The 26,725-nt window shown below is 41.5% G+C and overlaps 1 protein-coding gene across 3 annotated transcripts in view; it reads left to right on the top strand.

Moving 5' to 3' along the window:
- LOC147013809 (membrane-associated guanylate kinase, WW and PDZ domain-containing protein 1-like) overlaps window positions 1-26,725 on the top strand; it is a 79,709-nt gene that overhangs the window by 4,623 nt on the left and 48,361 nt on the right. For 2 of the 3 annotated variants that reach the window (XM_085851051.1, XM_085851050.1), the window contains exons 2-5: window positions 13,991-14,159; window positions 17,538-17,605; window positions 17,694-17,751; window positions 20,985-21,055. In XM_085851051.1, coding sequence (XP_085707177.1) covers window positions 17,551-17,605; window positions 17,694-17,751; window positions 20,985-21,055 — 184 coding nt within the window. In that variant the 5' untranslated portion in view covers window positions 13,991-14,159; window positions 17,538-17,550. The remainder of the gene's footprint in view (window positions 1-13,990; window positions 14,160-17,537; window positions 17,606-17,693; window positions 17,752-20,984; window positions 21,056-26,725) is intronic. The other variant, XM_085851052.1, reaches the window with a different exon arrangement.

Below are 26,725 nucleotides of genomic sequence, written 5' to 3'. Positions count from 1 at the left end.
TGTAAGGTCGAGTCCAAATTTGAAGAACTAAAAACTCTCGCTCCCTTCGGGAGCATTGGCAAGACATCTCCCCCTTGGCAGAATGTGGGAAGGGTTGGGGTTGCCCATGACCTGGCCGTGGGTTGGAACCTGGAGGGACAAGGGACCGAGGGAAGAATTATTGCAAGGGGAGGACAAACGGGGTGGACAACATCGATGCAGCTACAAACTCTCAGGAAGGAAAAAAACTGGGAAATTTGGAAAGAGGTGTCCTTTGGGAGAGTTAGTGGGGGACGATGTAAGAATGTGAACAGCTATCTTGAAACCCTGAAGAGTAGAGTGAGATTGAAGAGAATGTTGAAGTTGGGTCCACAGGTTGTAAAAAGAGCAATGCATGAGTGGAGGTGAGCAGTGATTCTGGATTGTGCGAGTTTCACCAGATGGGGGTTGATGGTGGACCATGTGTGCCTTGCAGAAACCTTGAGATGGAGGAGTTGGGGGGGGGAGGTAGGGAAGGCAAAGCACAGAAAGTGTAGAGCATGCAAGACCAGAAAGGAGCAGGTAAAAGACAGAGACCACCAACTTGTCTGTGATGGCGAAGTAATAGGCCCATATACTCGTGAGAGATTCCAAAAATCTTGAAAGCCTTGGTTTCCAAGTCATCAAGCTCAGCAAGGTGTGAGGCAAGGGTGCCAGCTCAGATGGGAGAGCAGTATTCCATCAAGCTGTCGATGAAGGTCTTGTAGGTATGCTAGATGAATAGGAGGTGGATAGGAGTTCATATATGCCAAGTTAGTTGTTTGCACGGTTGAGGATGCCAGGCAGCCTTTGCCATTACCTTTGGCGACTTTGGTGAGTTTGGCAATTTGGTGGCTGGTTTTGGCTTTGGAAATTTTTATACCTCCGCTGACAAAGTCACCTGAGGTATTATGTATTCGGCTGTCCGTCCGTCCATGCTTCCGTGATAGGTTTTTAATAACCACGATAACTTAAAATGGCCAAAAGGATCTCAGTCAAAGTTTGTACAAATATGTGTAATGATGTGGAGATGAACCGATTAGATTATGGGGTCAAGAGGTCAAAAGTCAGAGGTCCTATTAAGTAAAAATTATGTTACCACACTAACTTGTGAACCAGTGATGGGATTTTGACCAAAGTTGTAATAAGTACAGTGTATATTTTTGATGTAAAGATGAACTGATTAGATTTCGGCATTAAGAGGTCAAAGGTCAGAGGTCGTGTCAGGTAAAAATGATGGCGAGGTAGGGATTTGAACTAAACTAAGTGCATATACCATGATACACATGTACAGATTAGATATTGAGGTTTTTGGTCCAAGTTAGAGTAAGAAAAGACAATGTGGGTGGAGGCGTATCGGTCGATGTCGCTACATCAAATTGTCTGGTTATGTTTACATTGAAGGAAAGTTTTTGTTTTTTTATGTTGAAGGCTCCAGTCACAGACTACTGTATATATAGTGCTCATCCATTTCAGGCCTTCAATAAAAGAACTGCTTGGAGAGAAAAGTGAAGAAAGAGAGAATAGTCTCAGAGTTTTTGAGGAAGTACAAAATCTGCTTTTTGAAAAGGGGAAGGTGCTCGAGAGTGTTTGGAAGGACATGAGAAGGTGAAGAGTTCCAGAGTTTGGCAGTGAAGGGGAAGAAACAAACATCGTAACGGCCCATCCTTGAGTTGCCAATGGCCACACAACAATCACGTGATGTGACTTGTCGAGGATTTTGTGGTCTCGCTAATGGCGGAGGTACACAAGCAGCAAGTTCTCGAGGGCAGAAACCGAAGTAATATCCATAGAAAAGAGAAGGAGAGCAAAGTTTGCGGCGTATTTCTCGTGGGTCAAGTTTTGAGATCAGATTGGGAGAGTTGATAAGTAGGATTAGTTTGGATTCAATTCTGTCCAGTCAGTATGTGAAGCTGGAACCTCCCCAGATGTGAGAGCAGTACTCGATACAAGGACGAATCAATCCTTTATATTGTTGAAGCAAATGTTCAGAGGAGAAGAATCTTCAGCATCTGAACAGGACTCTTAGTTTCTTCAAGGCAGACTTAGCTATTTGTGTAATGTGTGGATTCCAGGATAAATTTGATGTTGGGATAATACATACTGGGTTTATTGCATCACATGGTGTAGTTATGGAGCTCCCAAAAGAGGTTGGGGAGTTGAGAGGAGCTTGAGAGAGAAAGAGATGGGAAGAAATTGAGTTTTAGAAGCATTAAACCCAACTTGATTACAAGTGAGTTAATGGTGGATACTCGGCAGATGACTGGAGCAGATCACGTTTGCCAAATAAAGATCATGGCTGATAGTGGCACCCAGGAGGTTGAGTGACTGAACTTCTTCAAGAAGATTGTCAAGAAAGTAGATGGGACGGTTCACGAGAGGGTCCTTTCAGAGAGAGATAGTGAGAATGTGAGTTTTGCCAGGATTGAAAGACATATTTGAAGTGTTTGATCAGCTTGTGATTTTTTGTTTTTTCAAGATCTGAAGAGAGAGAAGAGGTGTCTGCCAAACTGAAGGATGGGGGGTGTTATGGCAGAGTGTGGAGTCAACCACAAAGATATAAAGGGGATTTTCCAAAGAGTCAGAGAGCTCGTTTATGAAGATCAGGAATCGGACTGGGCCCAGAACACTGCCTTAGGGCACACCAGCCTTGGCACGGAGAGGAGATGAAAGGATTCCATTGAGTGCCACATGCTGGCTACGAGAGAAGAGGAAGTCAGTGAGCTTTATGTGGAGTTGGCCTTGGATGCCATCGGCAGACAAGTTTGGAGAGAATGGTAGGATGCTGGACTGCTTGAGATTTATCAAGAGAGATGGCCCTGATCTCCTGTCTAATGTGGAGCATCTCCATCCATTGTTGGGAGAACAGATACAGCCTGTCCAAGGTGGGGTGACCTGCTCTGAATCTGAAATGATGATCTCAGATGAGGTTTTTGGAGAAAAAGAAGGATTTGATGTCAACTGCGATGATGGATTCCATGACCTTGCTGATGACAGGAAGTAAGCTGATGGGTCTGTAGTTAAGGGGATCGGTTTTTGCGCCTTTTATGGAATGCAGTGATGTTGGCAGATTTCCAAGAAGATGGAATATGACTTTGGGCAAATTATTTGGTGAAAAGAGCAGAGAGAGGATGTGCAAGAACGGCAGAGCAGGTTTTTAGGAAACGTCAGCTGATGTCATCTGGTTCAGCTGAAGAATCAGAGTCGAGGTTGCCGGAAACTTCTCCACCTTCTCAGGTGCAAAAGAGACTGAGTCCAGGAGCAGTTGGGTATGACTGGGTATGGTGGATACAAGGGGTGAGGGATTGGGGACACAATATTTTGAAGAAAACACAGAATTGAAGCATTCTCATCAGCGGAGTCGGCTGTGGTGACATTTGAAGTGCAGGAAGGGATGGAAGGGGAGCATACACTAGAAAAGACTTAGCACAAGGCACCACCAGGTTTTAGAGGATAGAGACAAGTTTGAAAGTTCACTCGTGATGTTGGCTTTTCTCCGAATCATGCAAATTCGTTTGCAAACATGCTTAAGATCAAGTTTTCTCTTTAGTTTAGTCCATAACATCACAAAAAACATAGTGGCAATACCCCTGGGCACTCACCTGGTATCGGCTGGATAAGATAACCAGGGAACCACTGGTAGGCATGGATGACCCACAACATATCTAATGGAGAAGAAAGTGAATACCTATGGATTTTTTTTAATGCCATGAACAAACCTTGGTACATCACAGGTGATAAAGGTTGTGGTTAAGTTTCATCAAAAGTGTGTGTGTAGTTCCCGAGAAGAAAGCAAATACCTATTTTTGGGGGCAACGACCCGTATACCCTATTAGACAGCAAATTTTTCAATTGCATGAAGAAACTTTGATACATCGTGGGTAATGAAGGTTGTGGTCAAGTTTCATTGAAATTGTGTGTGTAGTTTCGAAGAAGAAAGGAAATGCATATTTTGGGGGGCAATCCCCCTTACACTCCCTTCAAGCCCGATTTTTCCAATGTCATGAACAAACTCTGGTACACCATAGGTGATGAAAGGTGTTTTCTGAGAAGAAAACAAATATTTATTTGAGGAAACAACCCCCCCTCCCCGTAAACTCCCTTCGTAGACCCCCTCAGACCCCGACCTTTTTTTAATGCTGTGAGCAAAGTTGGGTATGTCATGGGTGATGAAGGTTGTGGTCAAGTTTCATCATAATTTCATGTGTAGTTTCTGAGAAGAAAGCAAATACCTATTTTGGGGGGGCAACCCCCATAGACCCCCTCAAGGCCTGAATTTTCTTATTTAATGCCCTGAACAAACACCATCTCATATCATCCCCTTTCTACCCCTATTAACCCTCCCCAAGCTCACCTCTTTCCCAATTTGCAGTGTTCCCTTTCTGAGAGTTTGCTTGTGTATCCATCTTGTCCACCCCATGCCTCCTCCCCGTAACCCTCATCCCTTCCCACATCCCTTATTTGTCCAAGTCTCCATCTATTTTGTCCCTCAACCCGAGTATTGGTGTTTTTCCCCCTCTTTCTTTCTACTGTTCATTTTGTTCTATTATACTCTGATCCGTTCTGTGTTCTAGCTCCTCCACGAGCCTTGACTTTGCATGCAAAAAAAATTAACCGATCTGATGCAGGCATAAGGCAATGTTGGATTGGATCAGGGAATTTGAATGCTCCGTTGTGCTTGTGAACAGATTTATCATACAGGCATCCTTCTATTAATTTATAATTGGTCGCTGGCTTTGACACTAAAACACATTTTTTTATTACGAACCGTATAGGCATCAAAAAGCTACATATATCAAACTAACAGATTCAAATGGAGCACCTCGCCACCATCGGAGCATTTGAATTGTTTCAGATGTGGCAATAAATGTGAATAGTTGCTCCCAGCTTGCCAGCTCGATGGTGGAAGGCGCCTTTTGCATTTTTGCCGCCTTCATCCCTAGTCCATTTAGAATGTGGGCACGGGCAACTTGCTCGTATTAAAAAAAAAGATGAGAAATTGATTAGCATCTGAAATAATGAGTACTTTATGAATGAATGCAATTTTAAAAATGCAACTATCATTGAAATTTTATATATGGGATGAGTTACATTATCGATCCTACAAAGTAATATTATTACCTCGACCGCTGAAGGTGAAGGAGGTTATGTTTTCACCCCTCGCTGTCTGTTTGTTACTTGTAAAATCGAAGATTTTTCAAGAACATTGGTTCGTCGTTTCGTTATTCTGTCTGTCTGTCTGTCTGTCTGTCTGTCTGTCTGTCTGTCTGTCTGTCTGTCTGTTTGCCTACAGGTCACAATTTTAAACCGATCTTCATAAAACTTCACCACATGGTAGAATTTGTCATCAAGAAGAAGCCTATTGTTTTTGAGCTCAAAAGGTCAACATAGGCAAAGGTCAACAACTTAGTTGAGATTTCTAAGATCTTCAGTTTTCATCTGATTGACTTAAAATTTGAAGAGAAATTATACTTCAGGTCACTGAATTCAACCAAACAATTATTTTTTGAGATCAACATAAGCCCAAGGTCAACAACTCAGGTGGTATTTCTAAAATCCTCAATTTTCATCCGATTGACTTGAAATTTGAAGAGGAGTTGCATATTTGGTCATTGATTTCAACCACCAATTATTTTTGAGGTCAAATCTATTTTATGCATTTTGCAAGTATCGTGCTCTGCACGACGTCTTCTTCTTGTTTGTCTGTTTGTGTGCAGGATATTTCAAAAAGTTGTTGAGTCATCCGGATGAAATTTGTTGGGCAGGTTGGGTGTATGACAAGGACGAATTGATTAGATTTTGGTAATGATCCAGATCCTGATCCAGCTGCTAGAATTTATAAAGTGATTCTTCACCATTGAGAAATGGGGCCAAAAAGGATATATCGCACGATATCTCAAAAGTGGCGGACAGATTTTTACGTAACTTTGTGGACACATTGGGTGTGTGGCAAGGATGAATTGGTTCGATTTTGGTGAAGATCTGAATCCAGATCCAGATACGAGAACTGTTTAATTTTTTAAGTGATTCTTCACCATTGAGATGTGGTGAAAAACAATGTATAGCATGATATTTCAAAAATGTTTTGGGCCCGATATGTTCTCGTGGATCAGGCATTGCGTTGTGGAGGTATACGCTCGACCGAGTGCATTTCCAGTTTAATTTGGTATTTTCAGAGGAAGCACCTAGTTGGAAAAGCAGAATATCTTTAACCTAATATGTTACATAACAATGAATTTGTAACGGTCGTCATGGTCTCCAGGGTCCTTCGCTTGCACCTGTATGACTGGAAGAGTCTACTACAACTGTCCAAACAATCAACAATAAACTGTTTAAAATGTAATCCTCGTATCTGTGATCTAATCTCACTTCAAACGGTCCTCTGCCTCAACATTCTTTGTTTGTGTAGTAGTGTAGGAGCATATTTGACTGCAGAGTGCTTCAGAATAAGGAGTGGAATTGGATTCTATCTCTGCTTTTTATCTGTGACACATCATAACTTCAGCCATGGTTTGCCAAATTTGAGTTGTATTCCTCCACTACTTTCTGCAATTCAGTCGATCATGGAAATATAGATGTTTTTTTTCATCTTGTTGCCAACTCATTACACTGTAAACATACTCGGTGGCTTAGTAGTTGGAACTTCCACTCTGGGAGGTCGGTGGTTGAACCCCGGCCGAGTCGTACCAAATACTTTAACTAGAATGGCACTCAGTAGAGCGCATACCTCCGCCAGGCTGAACAGTTTATGTTTTCTATCCCACCGATGAGTTGGAAACGGATCTGGATCTTCACCAGAATCAAATCATTAATCGACAACTTTTTTAAATATAATTCTATATATCGCTTGTGGCCCATCTCTCAATGGTGAAGAATCACTTAAACATTTAAAAAAATCATTGTATCTGTATCCGGATCTGGATCTGGATCTTCACCAAAATCGAATCAATTAGTCCTTGTCACACATCCAACCTCTCCACCAAGTTTCGTCCGAATCAGTCTTGTAACTTTTTGAGATATGCTGCTCACAGACAGATAGGGGTGAAAACATAACCTCCATCCATGTTCGCTGGTGGAAGTAAAAACGGTACATGCTGCTTCCTTGCTTGATGCTCAGCATTTAAAAAGGATAGAGAAAGGACAAACCGCCATGGGTTTTGGAAATTCCTCCTCCATTATCCAGCTGAGTGCGGAGAGAAAAGCAACATCATAAAGATCTCTGGTACCCAGAGTGCTCAGGGAAGTGATGTCACTTCCTCCCAATCTAAGTGTCTGTGTTTGTCTCTAAGGAAATCCTCAGTTGTCTCATGTATTTGTCTGTATGTTGGAGTGGGATTTGTGCTCCAGCTCCTCCATGAGCCTCAGACACTGGATAAAAAAATTATTTATTTTTGCCTTTTCTTAACACATCTATAATGTGAAAGGAGCAAACAGATCTCTTGGGAATTGCAGAGCTAAGTGTACGTGGACCAAGCATCGGTTGGAGGATTTCTTGGCTGATTCATTTTCAGAGTGCAAGTAAAAACTAGTGAAGTCGATGGTGCACCGTCGCAAATCCACATGCTTCCCACTTGATGCAAACTTGAAAGACAGCAAAAAGTTCCACCAGGAACCAATATCAAATATTGGTTCCTGACCCAATATCAAATGTTGATGAGTTTTAAAAATTCCAGTTTTGACCCCTGTGACCCCAAGTTCCCACCTCTTCGGGCATGGACCAGGTGTGAAATCCAAAAAAAATCATTACATATTTCATGCACCCTCCAATGTGTATCACATATCCAAAGTTTCATTTTATAATGTTTAAAATGTGCCCGTAATTGCATTTTTCGGGAGATGATCTTTTGACTCCACACCAGGGGCAGGGTCAAAAATGACACTAATCTTGCACCTTCGTGCCATGTGGTGATCATCACTACCAAGTTTAGTGAATTTCTGCCCAACCCCAACCATTGAGGAGGGGCATGACGGATGGGTGGATAGACAGACAGATCCGGCGACAATATTCACCCTTTTGTTATTTAGCTCACCTGGAATGTAGTTATGGAGAGCTTATGCGATCGTGCATCATCCACTCTGCCCATCCGTCTGTCCGTCCATCCACAAATACTTTCAACTTCTTCTCTGAAACAACACATGATTTTGATGAAACTTTACCACAACATTCATCACCGTCAATGTACCAAAGTTTGTTCATGGCATTAAAAACAAGCTCGAATGAGCTAAGATCCTCGTCCTCTTAATAATGACGTCATAAAACGAATATGACGTCATTGTGATGTATCAGGCTTGCGATAAATTATCTGTGCTAATGCCCGGCTTAATTCTCGCAAACAAAATTCAAACAGCTTGCCTAGTTTCGGAGATAATGGTATAGGCGATTTCCATTAGCGGCGATATTATGACGTCAACTTTTTTTCTAGGAAGAATTTCCAAAATCGGAGATGGTTACTGCCTGCGCGTGGGCTTTCTGCATATACCTGGCAAGTTTCACGAAGATCCGATGAAAACTCTGGATTGTGAAACAAAAAATGTCAAAAAATTGGAATGATGTCATAGAAATTGATATGACGTCATAGTGATGTATCATATGTGCGGTAATTCATCTCTGCTAATGCCCTGTTCGATTCCCGCAAACAAAATTCAAAAAGCTTGCCTAGTTTCGGAGATAATTTTTTAGGCGATTTCCATTAGCGGAGATATTTTGACTTCATAACTTTTTTTTTTTCTCGGAGGAATTTTCAAAATCGGAGATCGTTACTGTCTGCGCAGGGTATTTTTTTACACATATATATATATATATATATATATATATATATATATATATATATATATATATATATATATATATATATATATATATATATATATATATATATATATATATATATATATATATATATATATATATATATATATATACCAAGTTTCAGGAAGTTTCGATGAAAACTGTAGGCTGTGAAACAAAAAAAAGTCCACAAGAATAACAACGTGAGTAAGACTTAGAGATCCTCAACGACGATCTAAAACTCAGGCCCGAAGGGGGTTTACAGCGGTTGCCCCCCAAAATAAGTATTTGCTTTTTTCTACACATACAATTTAACTACACATACAATTCCGATGAAACTTGACTACAACCTTCATCACCCATGATGTACTCAAGATTGGACATGACATTAAAATAAATCGAGGTCTAAGGGGGTCTTACGGGTCTAAAGGAGGGGTTGCCCCCAAAATAGGTACTTACTTTCTTCTCCATTACACATTCTGTGGGTCAACCATGCCTACCAGTGGTTCCCTGGTATTCTTATCTAGCCGATACCAGGTGAGCGCCCAGGGGTATTGCCCCTATGTTTTCAAAAAGCATGGGGATAAAAAGAAGACTCATCATAGTCATCTTTGACATTACTTTGGTGCCTCCAGAGGCTAGATCATATTGGCTGAAGACCATGACCTTTCCATACACTGTGATTGTTTCTCACTGATTAAAACCAATAAATAACAATTGACACTGATTGCACCTATAAATAAGAGAACAAGCTGTATTATTGTGAGTTTTATGCAATATATGATGATGATACAACCTTTTCATAAAACCAACTTGCGGAACTCCCCTAAATATTTACGTCAGAAGAAGTGATGACGATAATGCTACAAATAACAAGCTGTGTATTAGTATCGTCAGGGCCTCATTTAGCACTAAGCACCGCCTGACAACATCCTTTTGTTGTGTGTAGAGTCAAATGAGCTGGTAGGATAGGTTAGACTGTTCGAGGTATATGCACTCACCCTTGAACTGTCTACCATTGGTTTGAATGTCAACACAGTCATAAACTGTCAGCCTTGTATTTTGATTGCAAGGTGATGCATATGGTATAAGTGTATGCCATACATCCGATAGTAGATGTTAATCTGGAGGACACAGCTACAAGCAATGGTCGGTGGACGTTGAAGATCCCGCGGCGTCTTTTTTGAAGAGTCGATGAGTTATTGCCATCACCCTTGAACAAATTACAAATTGTTGCTTTAAACCATGGGTAGAAGTGATCTGATCAACCTGGATTCCACTGATACCAGGTTGCAATCTTGTGATCTCAGAGTGTGATTTAACCAGACTCGGTGACATAATGGTTAGAGTGCCCACTCTGAATCTGGGAGGTCGTCGGTTTAAAAACGACCACTGCAAAATCGTACCGAAGACTTTAAAAATGGTTCTTGCTGCTTCCTTGCTTGATGTTTATTGTTTAATAAGGATAGAGCATGAACAAACAACCGTCGGCTGGCATCCATTTCACAGGCTTGATGGGCCTAATGGCCTCCAGCATTGAAATTCCCTGGAAGCAAACTCGTATAAAGCACCGACCTTTTCCACATTTAATTTTCTCATCATAATGTATATTTTTCACATTTTTCAAATATTTTTCACATTGTTACCATACAAGCTTCACACATTCTTATGGTTCAACATAATTTGCATGGTTCCACACCTGACAATCAAAACCAGGTGAGGACGTCAACAAAAAAGAAATTATGAGGAAATCTCGCTTTCCTGTGACCAACCCCTCCCTCCCCCCCCCCCAGTTGGTGAATTCCTGCTTCTTACTGAGCCATGCCCAAGCTAAAATAAGTACCATTTGTTTTCTATGGTTCTCAGCAACTGTTTATCACAGGTAACTGTACCTCAATCGTCCCACTTGTTGTTTTCATTTCCTTAGGTGGTACAGTATTATAAAAGTGAAAATACTGAGATTTTGCTTCTTTTGGTTGCTTTTGCTCGTCCGTCTGCTCACGCAGTGGGAGGCGAGGTTTTGCAATCACTTCTGTGTCTGTGTCTGTGTCTTTCTCTGCCCATGCCATAACCCTTTTTTTTTTACAATTTAAGCTTTTGTCATCAAATTTTTCAACAAACCTTGATTATAAGACGATGGAGAAGACTAATTAATTTTTTGGTCAAAATGTAAAAAGGCAAAGTGACGGTGATTGCAAATCGACCTTTTGTGAGATGGGCGGGTTTTGTAATCGCTCCCATGATTATTTATTATTCTAATCCCGAAGGGGATGTGAGACGATTGCAACGCCAGTGTGTGTGCACGTGCGTGTGCGCGCGTCTGTCTCTACACTGTATTTTCGCTTTAAAAATGTTTTTCTCTACAAACACTTGTCCGATCGATGTGAAACTTTAAACAGAGGAGGGGACTCCCCATGGAGAAAACTTTATGAATAACTGTGAAATTATAGGTCACATGGTATGGCAGCCATATTGGGTTAAAGGAGAAATTTGCACATCTTTTTCTCCGAAACGACTCAGCAAAAAACATTGAAACTTGGCATATGTCATCAACTTCCCATTGGGTGTTATAGAGGTTGATAACGATGATGTTATCAGTGAGGTGGTATTCCAGCCATAATTGGTTGAATCAAAATCATTATCTGAAACTTCATATATCTGATCGACAACCCAATGTGAGTGAAGAATTAAATTTATGAAGTCATCAGTCATGTGGGCTGGTGGCCATATTGGATTGAAAATAAAAACGTTAAAAAATTTTTTTAATTCTACAGAACCATATAACAGATCAACGCGAAACTTCCGACATGTGATTGACTTGCCATGAAAACTATAGTTAAATTTTTTTTTTTTTTTTTCATATTCACCTTCAGTGATGCAATTTAGTTTTCATGTGCACAAAGGTGGTCATGAGATATCCTCACAATCAATCAGTTATCAATAAAGATACGGATAATGGCAAAGTGTGTTACATAATAGGGTGCATGGATGATACCGGTATATGGGCCATAATAGAAGCATGTTCAGTTAACGATGGTATTTTTGTTCAAAATGAGCATGCGAGGTGAGACTATATGCGCTTTGTATGCGTTCTAGTTTACCATTTGCACTTTTGTCATCAAATTTTCAACAAACCTTTATTATGGGAATATGGAGAAGTCTCTTTTCATAAAATTTACATTTTTTTTGTTACCTCTACCACCGAAGGTGGAAGGACAGAAGCCATGTTTTCACCCCTGTTTGCTTGTCTGTAAGCAAGATATCTCAAAAAGTTGTGGACGATTAGGAGGAAACTTGGTGGACTGGTTGGGTGTGTGACAAGGATGAATTGATTAGAATTTGCTAAAGATCCGGATACTGGAATTCATGAAGTGATTCTTCACCATTGAGAGATAGGGCCAAAAATGATATGTATCACAATTTCTCAAAAGTTATTGATGGATTCGGATGAAATTTATTGGACACATTGGGTGTTTGACAAGGATTGATTTGTTTTATTTTTTTGAAGATCCTATCCAAATTTGGAGATTTATTAATTTTGTAAGTGATTCTTCACCATTGATACATCGTGCCACAAACGATATATAGCATGATATGTGAAAATGTTGTGGACTGGTTTTGACAAAACTTGGTTGATGAGATGGTTAGGTGACGAGAACAAGCCAATGCGATTTTGGTGAAGGTCTGGATCCAGATCTTGCCTATCAGTGGGATAGAAAACATAAACAGTTTAGCCTGGCAGAGCGATGCACTCTGCCGAGTGTCGTTCTAGTTAGCTGTTGTTTTCGTCACATTTAGTTAGAGTACAGAGCGGATGCAGATGGACTTTGCATTTTGAGATGCTTTCTAGTTTTACATTTTATTTGAAGGGTAATGAGGCTAAAGCCCAAGCCCTGTTGATTGCACATTGCAGCAGGTCAGTGGCCTTTATGGTTTTATCTACCGCTCCTCCAAACTAGTTCCCTCTGCTCTCTCAGCCCTTTGAGCCTTCCCATAAACTCCAGCATGTGCATGTTCTTCTCGGAACCCCCTCCTGGTCAAACTCCTAAAATACAGGTTGGCCTCAACTCTCTTGTCCTTCTTTTCTCTTATTTGTGCAATTGCTTTCGTGAGGTTGTACTATCCCATTCTTTGCTCCCGGGCTTCAAGCAGATGGTGAACTACCATCTTGCATTGCAGTCTAACCCTCTTATTTGCAGATTGCTGTGTTTCCTCCCCTCCTCTCTCTTTTCCTGTTTATACATTCCCTTATTTAGTGTCCAAGTTGCCCCACAGCCACACAGTCAGTTCATATCTTGCTCTTTCATTAGCTTCGATTTTGGAAAGAAAGAATTATATATTAAAAAAAAATGTGAGGCCATCTTTCTCAGATTGGAATGAGGTGAAGCTTAATTTCGTGGTTTTTATTGGCAGTCGGTTTGCTTTTTTGCTCCTTTGTTTTGCTACTCAGCATGTCTTTACATGCAGCCTTGTTAACCCAGAGATTGAATCCAAATTCACATACATTTTTTTTTGTCGAGTTATTTTCACATCAGTCCACTGGCAGACGAATGTCAATAGTTCCCGGCGTTTGCCTGGGCACAGATTCCACCATTTGAGATCTGCTGCTAAAAATCTGCTTCCAATGTGCTGACTGAGTCTCCAACCAACCACAAAAAAAAAAATCGTAATTCTGCCGCAGCCATGATAATGAACCAACCGATGGGGTTTACCATAAAACCCCTTAATATTTGATGTAAAATGTCACTTGGAAAGAAATGATCAGAGACTCGGGGTTTACAGTTGTGCAACAGTGGCTTGTGCTGGTCTCTGTTTTCAAAAGGGCACGGAAATGGGAAACATTCGGTAAACATGACCTTAATGTCTGCTCAGACTATTAGTTAGTGTAAACACTTCCTTCTGGTTGGACAAACTTTCCTGCAACTTTATCAAATTTGTAACTATCACTGCACGATTAAATCGTTTTATTGACTGTGATAATAACCACAATATCGGTTCTTATACGATTAACATTCTTCATAATCTTCATTGCTGTTACAAAATGATATTTCCCCCCCCAACCCCCCAATAATGCTAAAGCTTCTGGTGTAAGGGAGTTTTCAGCTGCCCGTCATGAAACGTGCCAGCAGGTTGTTTATAATGCTTCTTGCCTCGTCTTGTCATTGGAATGTTGATGGTTCTCCATTTGCTTTATACTACTTGCAGAGTCAGGCATCTGAGAATACCGGCAGTGACAACGACCTCAATCAAAGAGTGTGGAGTGGGTTAATACCCTATGATAAAAACGGTTACCAAGAATTGCTGACCCGACGGGAGGCGGCCTTAAGAGCGGTGCCTGGATATAACAAGAAAGGGGACAATTTATTAATTAAAGGTGTGTTCTTTAATCATTCTTATTACTTCGTCCAATAATAATGAAATTGAGAAAGGTTTTCATTCCGATGTAACTGCGACATCTTTGAATCATATTTCTACCAGGTGTCTTCTTTGACACCTTTTACTTTTACGAAGTTGCTTTCCCAGTTTGTTTGTTTTTCTTACAGTGTATCATTTTATATAGGTGCTTGTACATGTATCACATGCAGCATAAGGATATTTCAAGACATAAGTGTACTTTTACAGAAATAAAAAAGAAATGAGTTGACAAAGGGCAACCATGATATATTAGATTTCAACCTGAGATCCCAGCATCGCAAGCTATGACTACTACTGCTGCTGCTGCTGCTGCTACTACTACTACTACTACTACTACTACTACTACTACTACTACTACTACTACTACTAATAGTACTACTACGACAACAACATTAACGATCACAACGGTTCCCACCTTCTAGTGGAGTCTTTGGCCAAAGTTGATGGCTGATGGCTGATGTTCAACTAAAGTTGGCAATATGTTCTTGCATCATAATGGTGTCCCTGTACTGTATTGTGCACCTGATATTTGATTAGTGCCCTTGACCTACTTTTTCGGATTGTGACCGAATTAACAAAAATCATAATTGTGACGTTATTGATCATAACTTGAATAATTTTCCCCCGATTTTCATAATGTTGAGTTTTATTGATAGAATTTACATGGGGACACATTTTCTTCATTTATACTCTATCCCTAAATGTTAAAGGTCAAGGTCATGTGGAGGTCCAAAAATAATATGGCCATCATTGGATAACAGGTGCCGGGGGAGGCTTACCCTTGGCGATCGCTTTTGATCACAGATATCTGGTTACCTGTGAAGGATACTCATTCTCTGGTGTTTTTGCATGTATGCTTTATTAGGTCAGCGAGCTGACCTAATATTGTTGTGAATCTGGAAGCCATGAGCACACAACTTTCAGGTCCTTATAGCTCAGTTATTTCGAAAAGTAAATGTGGATAGATAACTCCCTTTCCCGAGTCTAATGGGTGAATAAATGTACTTGCGCTGTGAGTTATTTTGATAGTTAGGGTTTTCTTTCATTTTTTTACACCCCTCATAACTACGACAATGCCAGCATCACCTTCACCTCGCTCTGACCGACGCCATTGCCTACGTGTGTGTCAGCACGTACATGGGTGGAGCCCACACAGAATATGGTTCCTCTGGCTGTGTGGTGGGTGGAGCCCATGCAGAATAATATTCCTCTGCCTGTTTGGTGGGCGGAGCCCATGCAGAATAATGTTCCTCCGCCTGTTTGGTGGGCGGAGTTCAAGGAGGAGCCTCACGGGGTGGCCCTCAACCAATCAGCATGCTATGGGTGGGGTGATCGCCGCCCAGCCAATCAGATCCCGTGACAGGGAGAAAGGGGTCCACGTGACGTCACCACCCCCACGGGCCAATCGACGGACTTGCCGCTCGTTTTGGCCAATGACAGGACGACGAGCAATTCTGCACACCGAAACCGTCCAGTAAGGGAGAGTGGGCAGGGCGAAGGCGCTCCCCCCCCCCCCGAAGACAGGGTGAATAAGGGTGTGGCACGTCGGACAGCGGGAGCTGAAGCTTGAGAGACACCCAATTCCCCACCGGAGCCGCAAGGATTGCGCGCCGCGTCCCTGCCGACAACACCAAGAGCTCGAGATTCAGAGATCCTGCCGCCAACTGAACCGCAAGGGGTGCGCCCCGTCTCTCGGAAGGATACAGAGGAGAAGTTTGGTTGTCGGCACGAGCGCTGAGCGGAGCTCGGGAGGCCGCTCGCGGCTCGCTGGTGCCCGGTTAGAATCAGCTCGAAGACCACATGAGGTGGACAGGTCCGATACAGGCTCTGGTCTTCAGCTCGCCCTTTCCCTCCGAGCTGGAGGCCTCAATAAAGACCACTTTGGGTCCATTTATTTTGGGTGTGTGTGTGTGTGTGTTTGTGGCGCCAGTCTAGTAAGTAGTAATTTTATAAGTGCTCTTGCCTGTACATACGTGCTTCTCTATATTCGGATAACTCTGCGTCTTGCGTGCCCCCCCCCCCGCCCCATTATAAATAAACCCATGTGTTAAATGTATTGGTTCGTTTTTGTGTTTCTTTTATTGGTTTAACACGGTGCGTGTTGGAGAATTAGCCAGGCCATTGTTGCCACTGCAAGGGGACATTTGGACCGACGGATCTCGGCGATCATCCGCTCGGGTCGCACACGGTTCGAGCACGCTAGAGCTCATTCCGTGCGAGCTCCGTCGAGGGTGTGAATACTGAGTAAGCTCGCCACGTGGATCTCTAGGTATTTTGAAGGTTGGCAAATAACTCTGTACCACGTGGTGTAATTATTGACGATTCACCGTCCGGTAAGGGACCCGTACTTTTCGGAGTTTTCCGAAAGGTACGATCTAAATTCCGGGTGTTCGGCGGAGCCGACTCTACTGCTCCTTCTTGCGGTCCTGCTCGTCACCGATACCTGGCCCCACAACAATATAGCCGTTCGATTTCCTCAGGTCTGTCTGTCTGTATCTGTCCGTCCATCTGTCCGTCTGTCAACAAATTTTATTTTTATGCCTCCACACCGAAGGTGCCAGAGGCATTATGTTTCCGGGTTTTCTGTCTGTCCGTCCGTTCGTCCATCCGGATTTTCGTTTGCGTGATAACTCAAGAAGCAAATTGTAGAATTTCATCAAACTTGGTAAAAAGGTAAAGTAAGGCAGGGCAATTAACTGATTATATTTTGGCCCAGATATGATAAAGGTCAAGGGTCAAATATGTCAATACTCAAGTGTTTGGGCGGGAGAGCGGAGGCATACCCGTCGACTGCGTGCAGTCGAATTACTCTCGTTCTATCTCCTCCTAGACGTCTCGGCCGATTGAGTTCTAACTTGACACGATGATAATACTAGTTGCTCTCTATAGATCGTCTGAGCCCTTTTTCGCATTTTCGCCTTGGGGTCAAGGTTACAGGGTCATCAAGTGCAAAATGACCGATTGGTCGAATGGCCTATCAAGCATCGGATGGCTATAACGCAGCAAACAAGCATCGGACGGCTATAATGCACAATGGGTTTCATAGGGATTATTAAGAAGATTTAATTCGACCAACGAGTTTCTTGTTACCTCTGTTGTCTGGCCCTGATTATTGGGCAACACAAGGTCCGTTGACTGAAACACGGATTCGCGTGGTTATTTTAAGTTCAATTTAAATTCTGTTTTTACTTTTCATAGTCGCTAAGGTTGATCAACACTCAGTTGCATCAAGTTTTCTATCCGAGCTGACCGTCAAACCCGCTCGGGTGTATTTTTCAGATCTGTAGCTCAGGTATCTGTCACTTGTGATAAGATTTAATGCAATGCCATTCTGCAGTGACCTCGTCAACATGGATCACTGGAAACAACCCAGCAATAAAGCCACGCAGGAAACAGAGGACAAGAGTAAGTACCGCGTCACAATTGCGGTCCAAGTACTTTTCGGCAGTTGCTTGCGAACACATTGGATTAATGATGGTGATTATCTTTCCAGGTCTTCCTTATGGCTGGGAGAAGATAGAAGATCCAGAACATGGCACTTATTACCTTGAGTATGTTTAATGTTTTGTTTTATTTTGAGGTGCCGATAGATACACAGCCAAATATGTTTCACACATTGTACACTGTGTGATGGGCAGATACTTCGGTTTATGAGTATTTATGGCACATACTGACATTTCAGACTTCATGATATCTACGTTGGAGTGTGATGAAAGCTCATTCATGTAGCATTTATACCCCTAAGGGTGTCGAGCTTAATATCACGAATGCTTTGTTGTGCAACACAAAAAAATGTGAGCCATGCAAACACATTAGTGTGTAGACCATTCATATTTTTAGCTCACCTAGAACGTAGTTCCGGGGAGCTTATGGGATGGCGCGTCGTCAATCATTCCAAACGTCGTCCATCCTGCAAGCAATAATTCCAAACATTGATGGAGATCCATCCACAAATACTCGCAACTTCTTCTCTGAAACTACACATAAGATTTCGATGAAACTTTACTACAACCAACACCACCCTGTATATACCAAAGTTTGTTCATGGCGTTAAAAAAATCGTGCCTTCAGGGGATCTACAGGGGTGCCACCCAAAATAGGTATTTACTTTCTTCTCAGAAACTACACACGCAATTCCGATGAAACTTGACCACTACCTTTACACCTATGATGGACTGAATAAAAAAATTGGGGTCGAGGGAGGTCTATGGGGGGTGTTGCCCCCCAAAATATGTATTTCCTATAACATTGGTTCATTGGTATAATTTGCTGATTCTGTCCAACATTGACTCAGTATCATTATTCTACCAGGTGAGTGCCCAGGGGTATTGCCCATATTTTAAAGAATGCTAACCTGTATGACATTCCAAGGTTACTACATTGCAGATTTCTAATTATTGAAAGGAATGTATTTGCAGATAGAAATTCTCTCTTACGTAAACGCAATCTTACTCGTGTAAGCAAAAGGTGTTTTCCAAACATTGATAGAGATCTTCCTTTCTCCGTTTGTTTGTTATAATGAAAGTTGTTGAAGCTGACCCAGGTGAGAGCATTTGGTTTTCCGTTTCTTAATGGAATGCCTTACCTTCCAAACAGTGAATTGCAATTAAAGGCCACCTTTCGCCCTTGTTTTTGTGAGCATGTTTAAACTCGCAGAAACGGCGAAAAAGAGAATACTGAGAAATAGTTGTGGCAGCGACATGCAAAGCATCTCATCCTGTGGCTGACATGTTTTGAGCCACCAAGTGTCCTTGCATATGCTTGTACAATGACATGTAGTGGGCTTGTGAGAGAGTGGTAGGGAGGTCTTTGTCATGCAATGGAATGAAAAAGAAAAAAGGATGATGATTATGTAATCGTGACGTAAACTATTTGACTTTTTTTTTTGTTGTTATTTGTGATATTTTTACGAGGCAAATATTTGAGAAATTATAAAGCAGCTTCACGGTTTGTCTGTTTGTAGTGAAATCGTCGGAGTTAAAAGCAGCTGTGCCAAAGAGTAAATACTTATCCTATGATTCTGATTTTGTTGTTGACTTTTTTTTTAAATGTTGAATGGGGAAATTTTTGTCTCTCTTTGTCTCTGTGTCTCTCTCTAGATATAGCTTTAGAGGCCATATATATACAATACATATTATTTATGCATGGGGAAAATGGGGAGGCGCGGAGGGTGAATTGGACAGCTATGGAGAGTAGCATCTATGAAAGAAGAAAGAGGGTTCCATTGTCTTTGTTTGCACAATATGTAAAAGCTTCTTTTCATAGTTAGAGAAATATGAAACATCATTATCAAGAGAATGAATTAATTATTAGCATCATTTCACAATGCAATGTTGGTGGGGGGGGGGGGGCGGTCAGATGAAAAGACCCCCTCTACCACCCGGTCAATTGAATCTAATGATGCAATAACAGTGGCTGAAATGCCATCAAGATTACCGGGCGGATACAATCAGCGTTCAGCGATTTCAAACATGAGCAAAAGCGCGGACTCAATTTTCCCACCAAGCGGGTTATAACGCCAATCGCTCTTGATAGTTTTCCGTGACATCACTACTTCCAGGCTGTTTTCTGGAAAAACCACCATTTTGGAGGAGACTCAAAACGAACAAAAGAACGTACAAATTATGTTGGTTGGTGTATTGTTTTTAAATGCGTGGTGATGAGTTCTAAAACTGTTTCAAACGATATTGTGCTTGGCAAATTAAGTCTCAGCTCTGGCCCTTCCCCTCAGTAATGGTGGACAGCCAACATACCGGATGTGGAATGATGTTGTAATGAAATTGTAAGTAAAACGCTACCTAATCCCATTCCTTAATGATCACACAGGATGTACAACAATAATTATGTTAATTCCAATAATGGAGGGGGGGGAGAAAAAGAAGAACGTAACACACAGCTGCAAGCAATAATTAACAATTATTACGCTTTTCGTGTCCACGATACTTATGACAAGATTATAATTATGCCTTGTACTCTTTGATAGTGGGGAACAAGATGCAGAGAAAGGGTACAAGTCTTTCCTGTGTTAGCCTATTGCCTGCGCATGTGGTCCAAAGCACTCCGCTCACAACTCCCAGATCCTCACACGCTATCGTGTATGCATGGCCTACCCTGGCACAGCACCAGGGAATCCGACCAGGCTGTGCCATGGGCGGTCTGTCGGGGGTGAGGTGAAGGGTCCTCATGGTGTGCTGCAGCTCCAGTCAGGTGCTTGAGAGCTGGCAGGACGGAACTCACCCCGTCGAGATCTGGAGTTCGAGGGAGAGAGAGAAATGGTGCTCTTACATATCTTTTTGTTCTTTTCTGTTTTCCTCATCGCGCCACTGACCTGCTCTGATCGGCCCATCTTTGCCGCCACGCAGCAAACAATCATTGGCTAGTGGCACCCATTGGACCACAGAAGGAAGGAGAATAACACGTATTGACAGATTTACGATCGGGGCAGTTTGAATAATATACGAGAATGGGAAGGCAGGGTTTAGACATGAAGATAAGGGGCAGGGTGATGAGACGCCATTCTATACACCTACTCTCACATGCACGTCCTGCCAATACACTTATGTACATGAATAACACTCATAACAATATACATGAACCTACGATACACTTATAACTACATGTGTTAAGAAGTAACTATTCCAATCTATTCTGAATTATCCCCAATGCCATATCTGTAATATGTTAGGTTATGCAAGTACTTTGACATAAAATAGAAATATTAGTGTTTTTTATTAAAATATAACTTTTAAGGTTTAACTTTGATCTTTCTCTGTATAACCTCCAGTCACATTAACAGGTGTACTCAGTATGAGAGACCCCTACCACGTGACAGAAATCTGCACATACAAAGCACTGGTAAGTTTCTGCCATGAATTGTTTACATTCTGCTGTCATTGATGAATTTTTTTTTAAATAATTTCTCCTTGTTTTCTCACAATGCATCTTTTTTTTTTGGTACAACCAATATCGGTGTTCTACTTGATATTTTGCTTTGATTAATCACTGTTATCAGTTATTCATGTTATCATGTAACTATACCAATGGCATGTTGTAATGGCAATTGGTAGTGCCAATGAATTCATAATATTCGGATTTAGAATCTGTTTTTGTAGTTAATTCTATCATATAAATTACAGAGAACTTTGGTAATTAATGCAGTGACTCTTTGCTGACTAAGGATCCATTTGAATATGTACAATTTTTAAGAAACAACCTTCAAAGCACATTAACACTTTGAAAATGTTTTTTTTTCACAAACATATCACCAATCTAGGAATATAACTTCTAATATAACTTCTGGCCAATCTAGTAGTCCTATGCTGTGTCCTCTCTTTGGCAGTCACATCCTTCCTCAGATGTGGTGACCAATACTGCACACAATATTCCAGATGAGGCCTCACCAAATTCCTCTACAGTGTTAAAACCACCTCTTTTGATTTATAAATTATCCCCCTATGAATACCCAAAAACCTAAAACCTCATTAGCTTTATCTGTAGCTGCCTGGCACTGGCACTGTGCTTTTAATCCCCCACTCCCCCACCCTCGTATCTTTTACCGCCCCCAGATCCTCTTGTGTAACACGCTGCAAAATTTCCTCTTGCATCATGTAATCTATATTTTCATTGTTCTCACCAATCCACAGCACCTGACATTTCTTGAACTTAAACTGCATCTGCCAATTTTTGTCCAATCCCTTAAAGTATCTAGTCTTTCCTGAATTGCCTACCTCCCCCCTCCCTCTCTGCTATCTATCTTACCGGCAAGCTTTGTGTCATCTGCAAATTTATAAAGTCGAGTCTTAATCCCACAATCCAAATCATTCATGTAAATGATTAATACTGGTCCCAGTACCGATCCCTAAGGTCAGATATGGGAGCATGTGCCGGAGCAGCGCGTCGCTGTGATCCCGAAGGTATCCCATTACTTACACAATGGGAATTTGGATATTGTTTTGAGCTATACATCCTCCCAATCACACCTACTCTTTGCTTCCTATCACGAATCCAGTTTCCAATCCAGTTAGCTACCTGACCAGCCACTCCACAAGCTGTCACCTTAGCGAACAACCACCTATGTGGTACCTTATCAAATGCCTTCTGCAAATCAATCAGAAACTGCTGTCAACCACCGACACCCCATCAAAATCTCCTTCATAAAACTCCAGTAAATTTGGTCAACATTACCCTTTACTTCACAGTTGCTCAACTAATATATATATATATATATATATATATATATATATATATATATCTCATTCTGACCACTCACTGACTCACTCATTGATTGAGACTGACTGACTCACTGACTGACTAATATTAATGTTCGGTACCTTCCGGGTGACATAGAAAGCTGAAACATTGCACGACTCGAGACTGAGGACAATGGGAGGTCATGATGCAACTGCTGCCATTTATTATCTTCCGACGTACGAAGCATGGTTCGGTATTGCTTATAATGTGTCAGCATACTCCACTACTATCTATATAGACCTAAAATAGGCTTGAAAAGCAATGATTTACACAATTTATGCAAAACTTTTTCATTTGAGTCGTTGAGCACTTATAAATGTAATGAGTTAACCTTTGATATGGTTACCAGATTGTTAAGTTTATTTTCATGCACTTTTGTAGTATTCATCACTTACATACCTCTGTCCACCACCTTTCCCCAAGCCAAAATCTACAAAACACAAAATGATAAATGATCCAAAGTTTTGGCCTACTTGCTATATAACATTTACATGACAATAGTAAAAGTAAGGCTTTAAAATTTCATATTAACATCCCATTGGGCTTGAACATCTCACATTTTATGCCTGGTGTTGGCATAATGGTTAGGATGGTGGGCATTGGATCCTAGTGTCCTGAGTTCAAATGTTGCTTTCCATTGAATTAACACCAGGTGGGGTTGACTCAGCCTCTCATCCTTCTGAGGTCAGCAAAATGAGTAGCAGTGTACTGGTAGAGGGGTGCAGCATCAGCGGCACAGCCACGCTTCCAAGAAATGATAGCCACCCGGCAGCCAAGCTGCTCGACGCAAGAACAGAACAGAACAGAACTTTAGAGACTGGCAATCTCATTCAAATATAACAGAGAGTATACTTGAGTTGTCTAGTTCTGTGAAATGCATGATAATTGTCTTGTAAGACTGCCCTGACCTCTTGCATGAGTTGAGGGTATTCTTTCATTGCCAAGTTAGCAGGAATGGACAGTCAAGATTGCCCCCAAAATACAAGTTTGACATTTGACAGAGAGTTGGATTTGGGTAAATGAACTTGCTGATGAGGGAAAGGAGACCCTTACGAAATGTATTGCTGGCCTCATTACCTCCGCCACCGAAAGTGGACGGAGGTTGTATTTTCACCCCTGCCTGGTTGTCTGTGAGCAGGATATCACAAAAAGTTGTGGACGAGCTATGACAAAACTATGTGGATGAGTTGGTTAGGTGACGAGAACAAGCTGATTAGAATTTGGTTTGGGTGTGGATGCTGATCCGGCCTATCAGTGGAATACAAAATGTAAACTGTTTAGCCTGGCAGAGGTATGCACTCGACTGGGCACCATTCTAGTAACCTTCGCAAACTTTGTTGCGAAGGTTATGTTTTGATTGCTGTGTATTTATTTATTTCTGAATATGTGTGTTTGTTTGTTTGTTTGTCATTTGCATAACTCCAAAAGTATTGAACTGAATCGTAGCAAATTTGGTGGGATGATTGGTTATTATCCGAGGACCATTTGATTAGATTTTGGGAGCGATCGGGTCAAAGGTCAAGGTCAAGGTCATGAAAAGGTCAAAATCGTCTTTTTACCATAGCGCGGTCAATTTGTATCCAATTTGCATGCAACTAATGCCAAAATGTTCAGAATTCAATGCCCCATCTTGTGATAGGTGACATGACACAATGACGTAATAACCCTTATTAGTGGTTGGGAATCAAAGGTCGGGGGGGTCACGACATTGCAAAATGTGCGGTTTTAGTCATAACACGGTCAATTCTTATCCGATTTGCATGAAACCAACACCAAAATGTTGACTGTTCTGTTCCCCACACTCTAATACAAATTACAAAATTAAGAGTACAAAGGTCAAGGTCGAGGTCATGAAAAGGTCAAAATCGTCATTTTGCCATAGTGCGGTCGATTTCTATCCAATTTGCATGCAACCAATGCCAAAATGTTGTGAATTCAATGCCCAATCTTGTGATAAACGATATGACACAGGAAATTTAATGTTTTTAAGCCATCATAACACATATGAGATGGTAGATGTGGTATGGGATTAAATACCCTCACAATCAACGGTTTCTGGGGCGGGGGGGGGGCAAAATGTAGCGTTGGCGAAGGTATGCGTTCTACTGAGTGCCCGTTATAGTTTATATCTGTAAATGAAGAAATTGATGACCAATCTTTAACAGATAGCACATTGTACTCCAGGCTAGTTTGCCTTACCAAATAGAAAGATTTAGTGACATCTTGGAAGGTCTTGAAAAAACTTTGAAATATTCTTGGCGAGATCTAGTTTCACCATCAAAGCATCTGAGGTTCTCAGATCAGCAGATGAGGTGCACGATGGATTTCGAGGAAAATTTGACATCACTGGATCTTGCAGGGAAAAAGAGGGGGGAGTAAATTATTTTGTGAGATCCGTGTAGGAACTTACTAGGTGAGATCTGCAGCTTTGCAGAAGGCTTCGACTGCATTACTTGTTTGGATGTTGCAACCACTTGGCAAGGTGATAGCTGAAATCATCACAGAGCACAAATATAAACTTTGGGTGTTGACTTTGAATTACTTCCAGGTTCTGAGGTTGCACAAACATAACATTGGTGCGGTGGGACGTATCAGTGCCTGTCAGTGTGTCTTCACAGAAGTTGTCATTGTTAAGAATGCCAATTCCAGGAATATTCTCTGCAAGCTCTACTGGACATACATCATTTTTTTCAAGGTCATGCTTTGCCCATGAATCACAGAGTTGAAGAACAGATTTATAGCTGATTCCGAGGGAGAACTTTTTGAGGATGTCCAGAATCTCTCGACTTTGGGTCAGTCCATGCTGTGTCAATGACAGCTGTGTTTGAAATGCAGAGCTTTTTCCTGTGATGTATGACAAAGGCAGCGAGGCAAATGCATGAACCACAGGATATCTGCTGCTTTCTTCAAAGTTCTGCTTCTGTGGGGTTTTCAACCATGTCAGAAACTTCAAAAGCATGTCATCTGGGGCCTGTGGTGTCTCCAATTCCTCGACACTTGGTGGCCATGCCATTTCAGGAATACTAGCAAGAGCATCTTTCATGCGTCTCGCAACATTGTTGAGCAGCTGATCATCACTGACACCCAATGAATAAATGGCTACTTCAGTGTAGCTGCCACCAGCTGATGTATCATATACTAGTGTACTTTCATTTTTTCAATGGCGGTCATGAAAGCCAATGTTTTCACCAAATTCTTTCTGAAGCATTTCCTTGATGTTGCTTGACTTCTTGCCACTGGGGTCAAAACCAAAGTTTCTCAGTAAGGCCTTATAATTCCAGACAGCAGGCTCTGTAGAGTTCGCAACTCATGCTCTTCGAACACAACCAAGCGTACCTGTTTGAAGAACATCTCTCGTACTTCAGAAAGACGAATATCTTGTACATGGAGCTGACCATCTTCACTGCTTTTTGATGGCGACACATACTTCTTCCAGCAGGACCGGTGATAGCGGATTTCTGCTGCAAAGGAATCTGGTATTGCATCTATAATCGTTAAGATGCGATCACGCATCCTGATGTTTTGGAGGTACACTGTATGTGCCTTGAATGCATACCAGGCATCCATCGTTTGCATAATATGCCATCTGTCCCTGGTGGGGTGTTTTTCATCTTCCGGCTTCATGCACCATACGCAACAGTTTTTGTCATGTATCACCCCACTTGCTGCTCGAGATAGTCTCTGGGGTCGTTCCACAGAACAGCTAGCAGAACAGCTACTTTCTTCATGGAGTATCTCCTCAGCTGCCAAACTTTTGTCTCGTCTCTTTATTGCCAGCTGTATATGACGTTTACTAGAAAATGTAATCTTGCAAATTTTATGAAAGAACATGTTTTGTGGTCCAGCATCCCAATTCACGGTGTCGTATACTGTTCCAAACCTATCCAGATGATGCCATTGCTGTGCTAAAGTCTTCAGATTGTCCCATGATTCAGGGGAAGTATTGGATTTGTTTTCATCGCAATGCTCACCACAGAGGATGCACTTGTGGCTTTCTTCACTCTCCTCATGTCTCCTTTTTTTACCTTTTCCCTTGGATGACATGGCTATGACTCATTCAAGGATCTCTGTAATAAATGAAAAGTGTGTTAAAACGTAGTAACATTTCAGTTTACTTAAAACCGATGCATCTTAACTATTCAGGGTGTCTTCCTGGTCTTCTTCGTTGCAGTCAGCTTGCGGCCATCTAGGATTTTTCTGCAAAAATGATTAAAAAAGCATTTTTTTTAATTCTAATTGTTACACTTAACAAGATATTATGCTGATAAATGAAAT

This window comes from Eptatretus burgeri, chromosome 13, assembly GCF_056783735.1.
Source record: "Eptatretus burgeri isolate ZD-2024b chromosome 13, Ebu_testis_v1, whole genome shotgun sequence".
Taxonomy (NCBI): Eukaryota; Metazoa; Chordata; class Myxini; order Myxiniformes; family Myxinidae; genus Eptatretus; species Eptatretus burgeri.
Note: the sequence above shows the minus strand (reverse complement) of the source record. Positions and strands in the feature narration are given on the sequence as shown.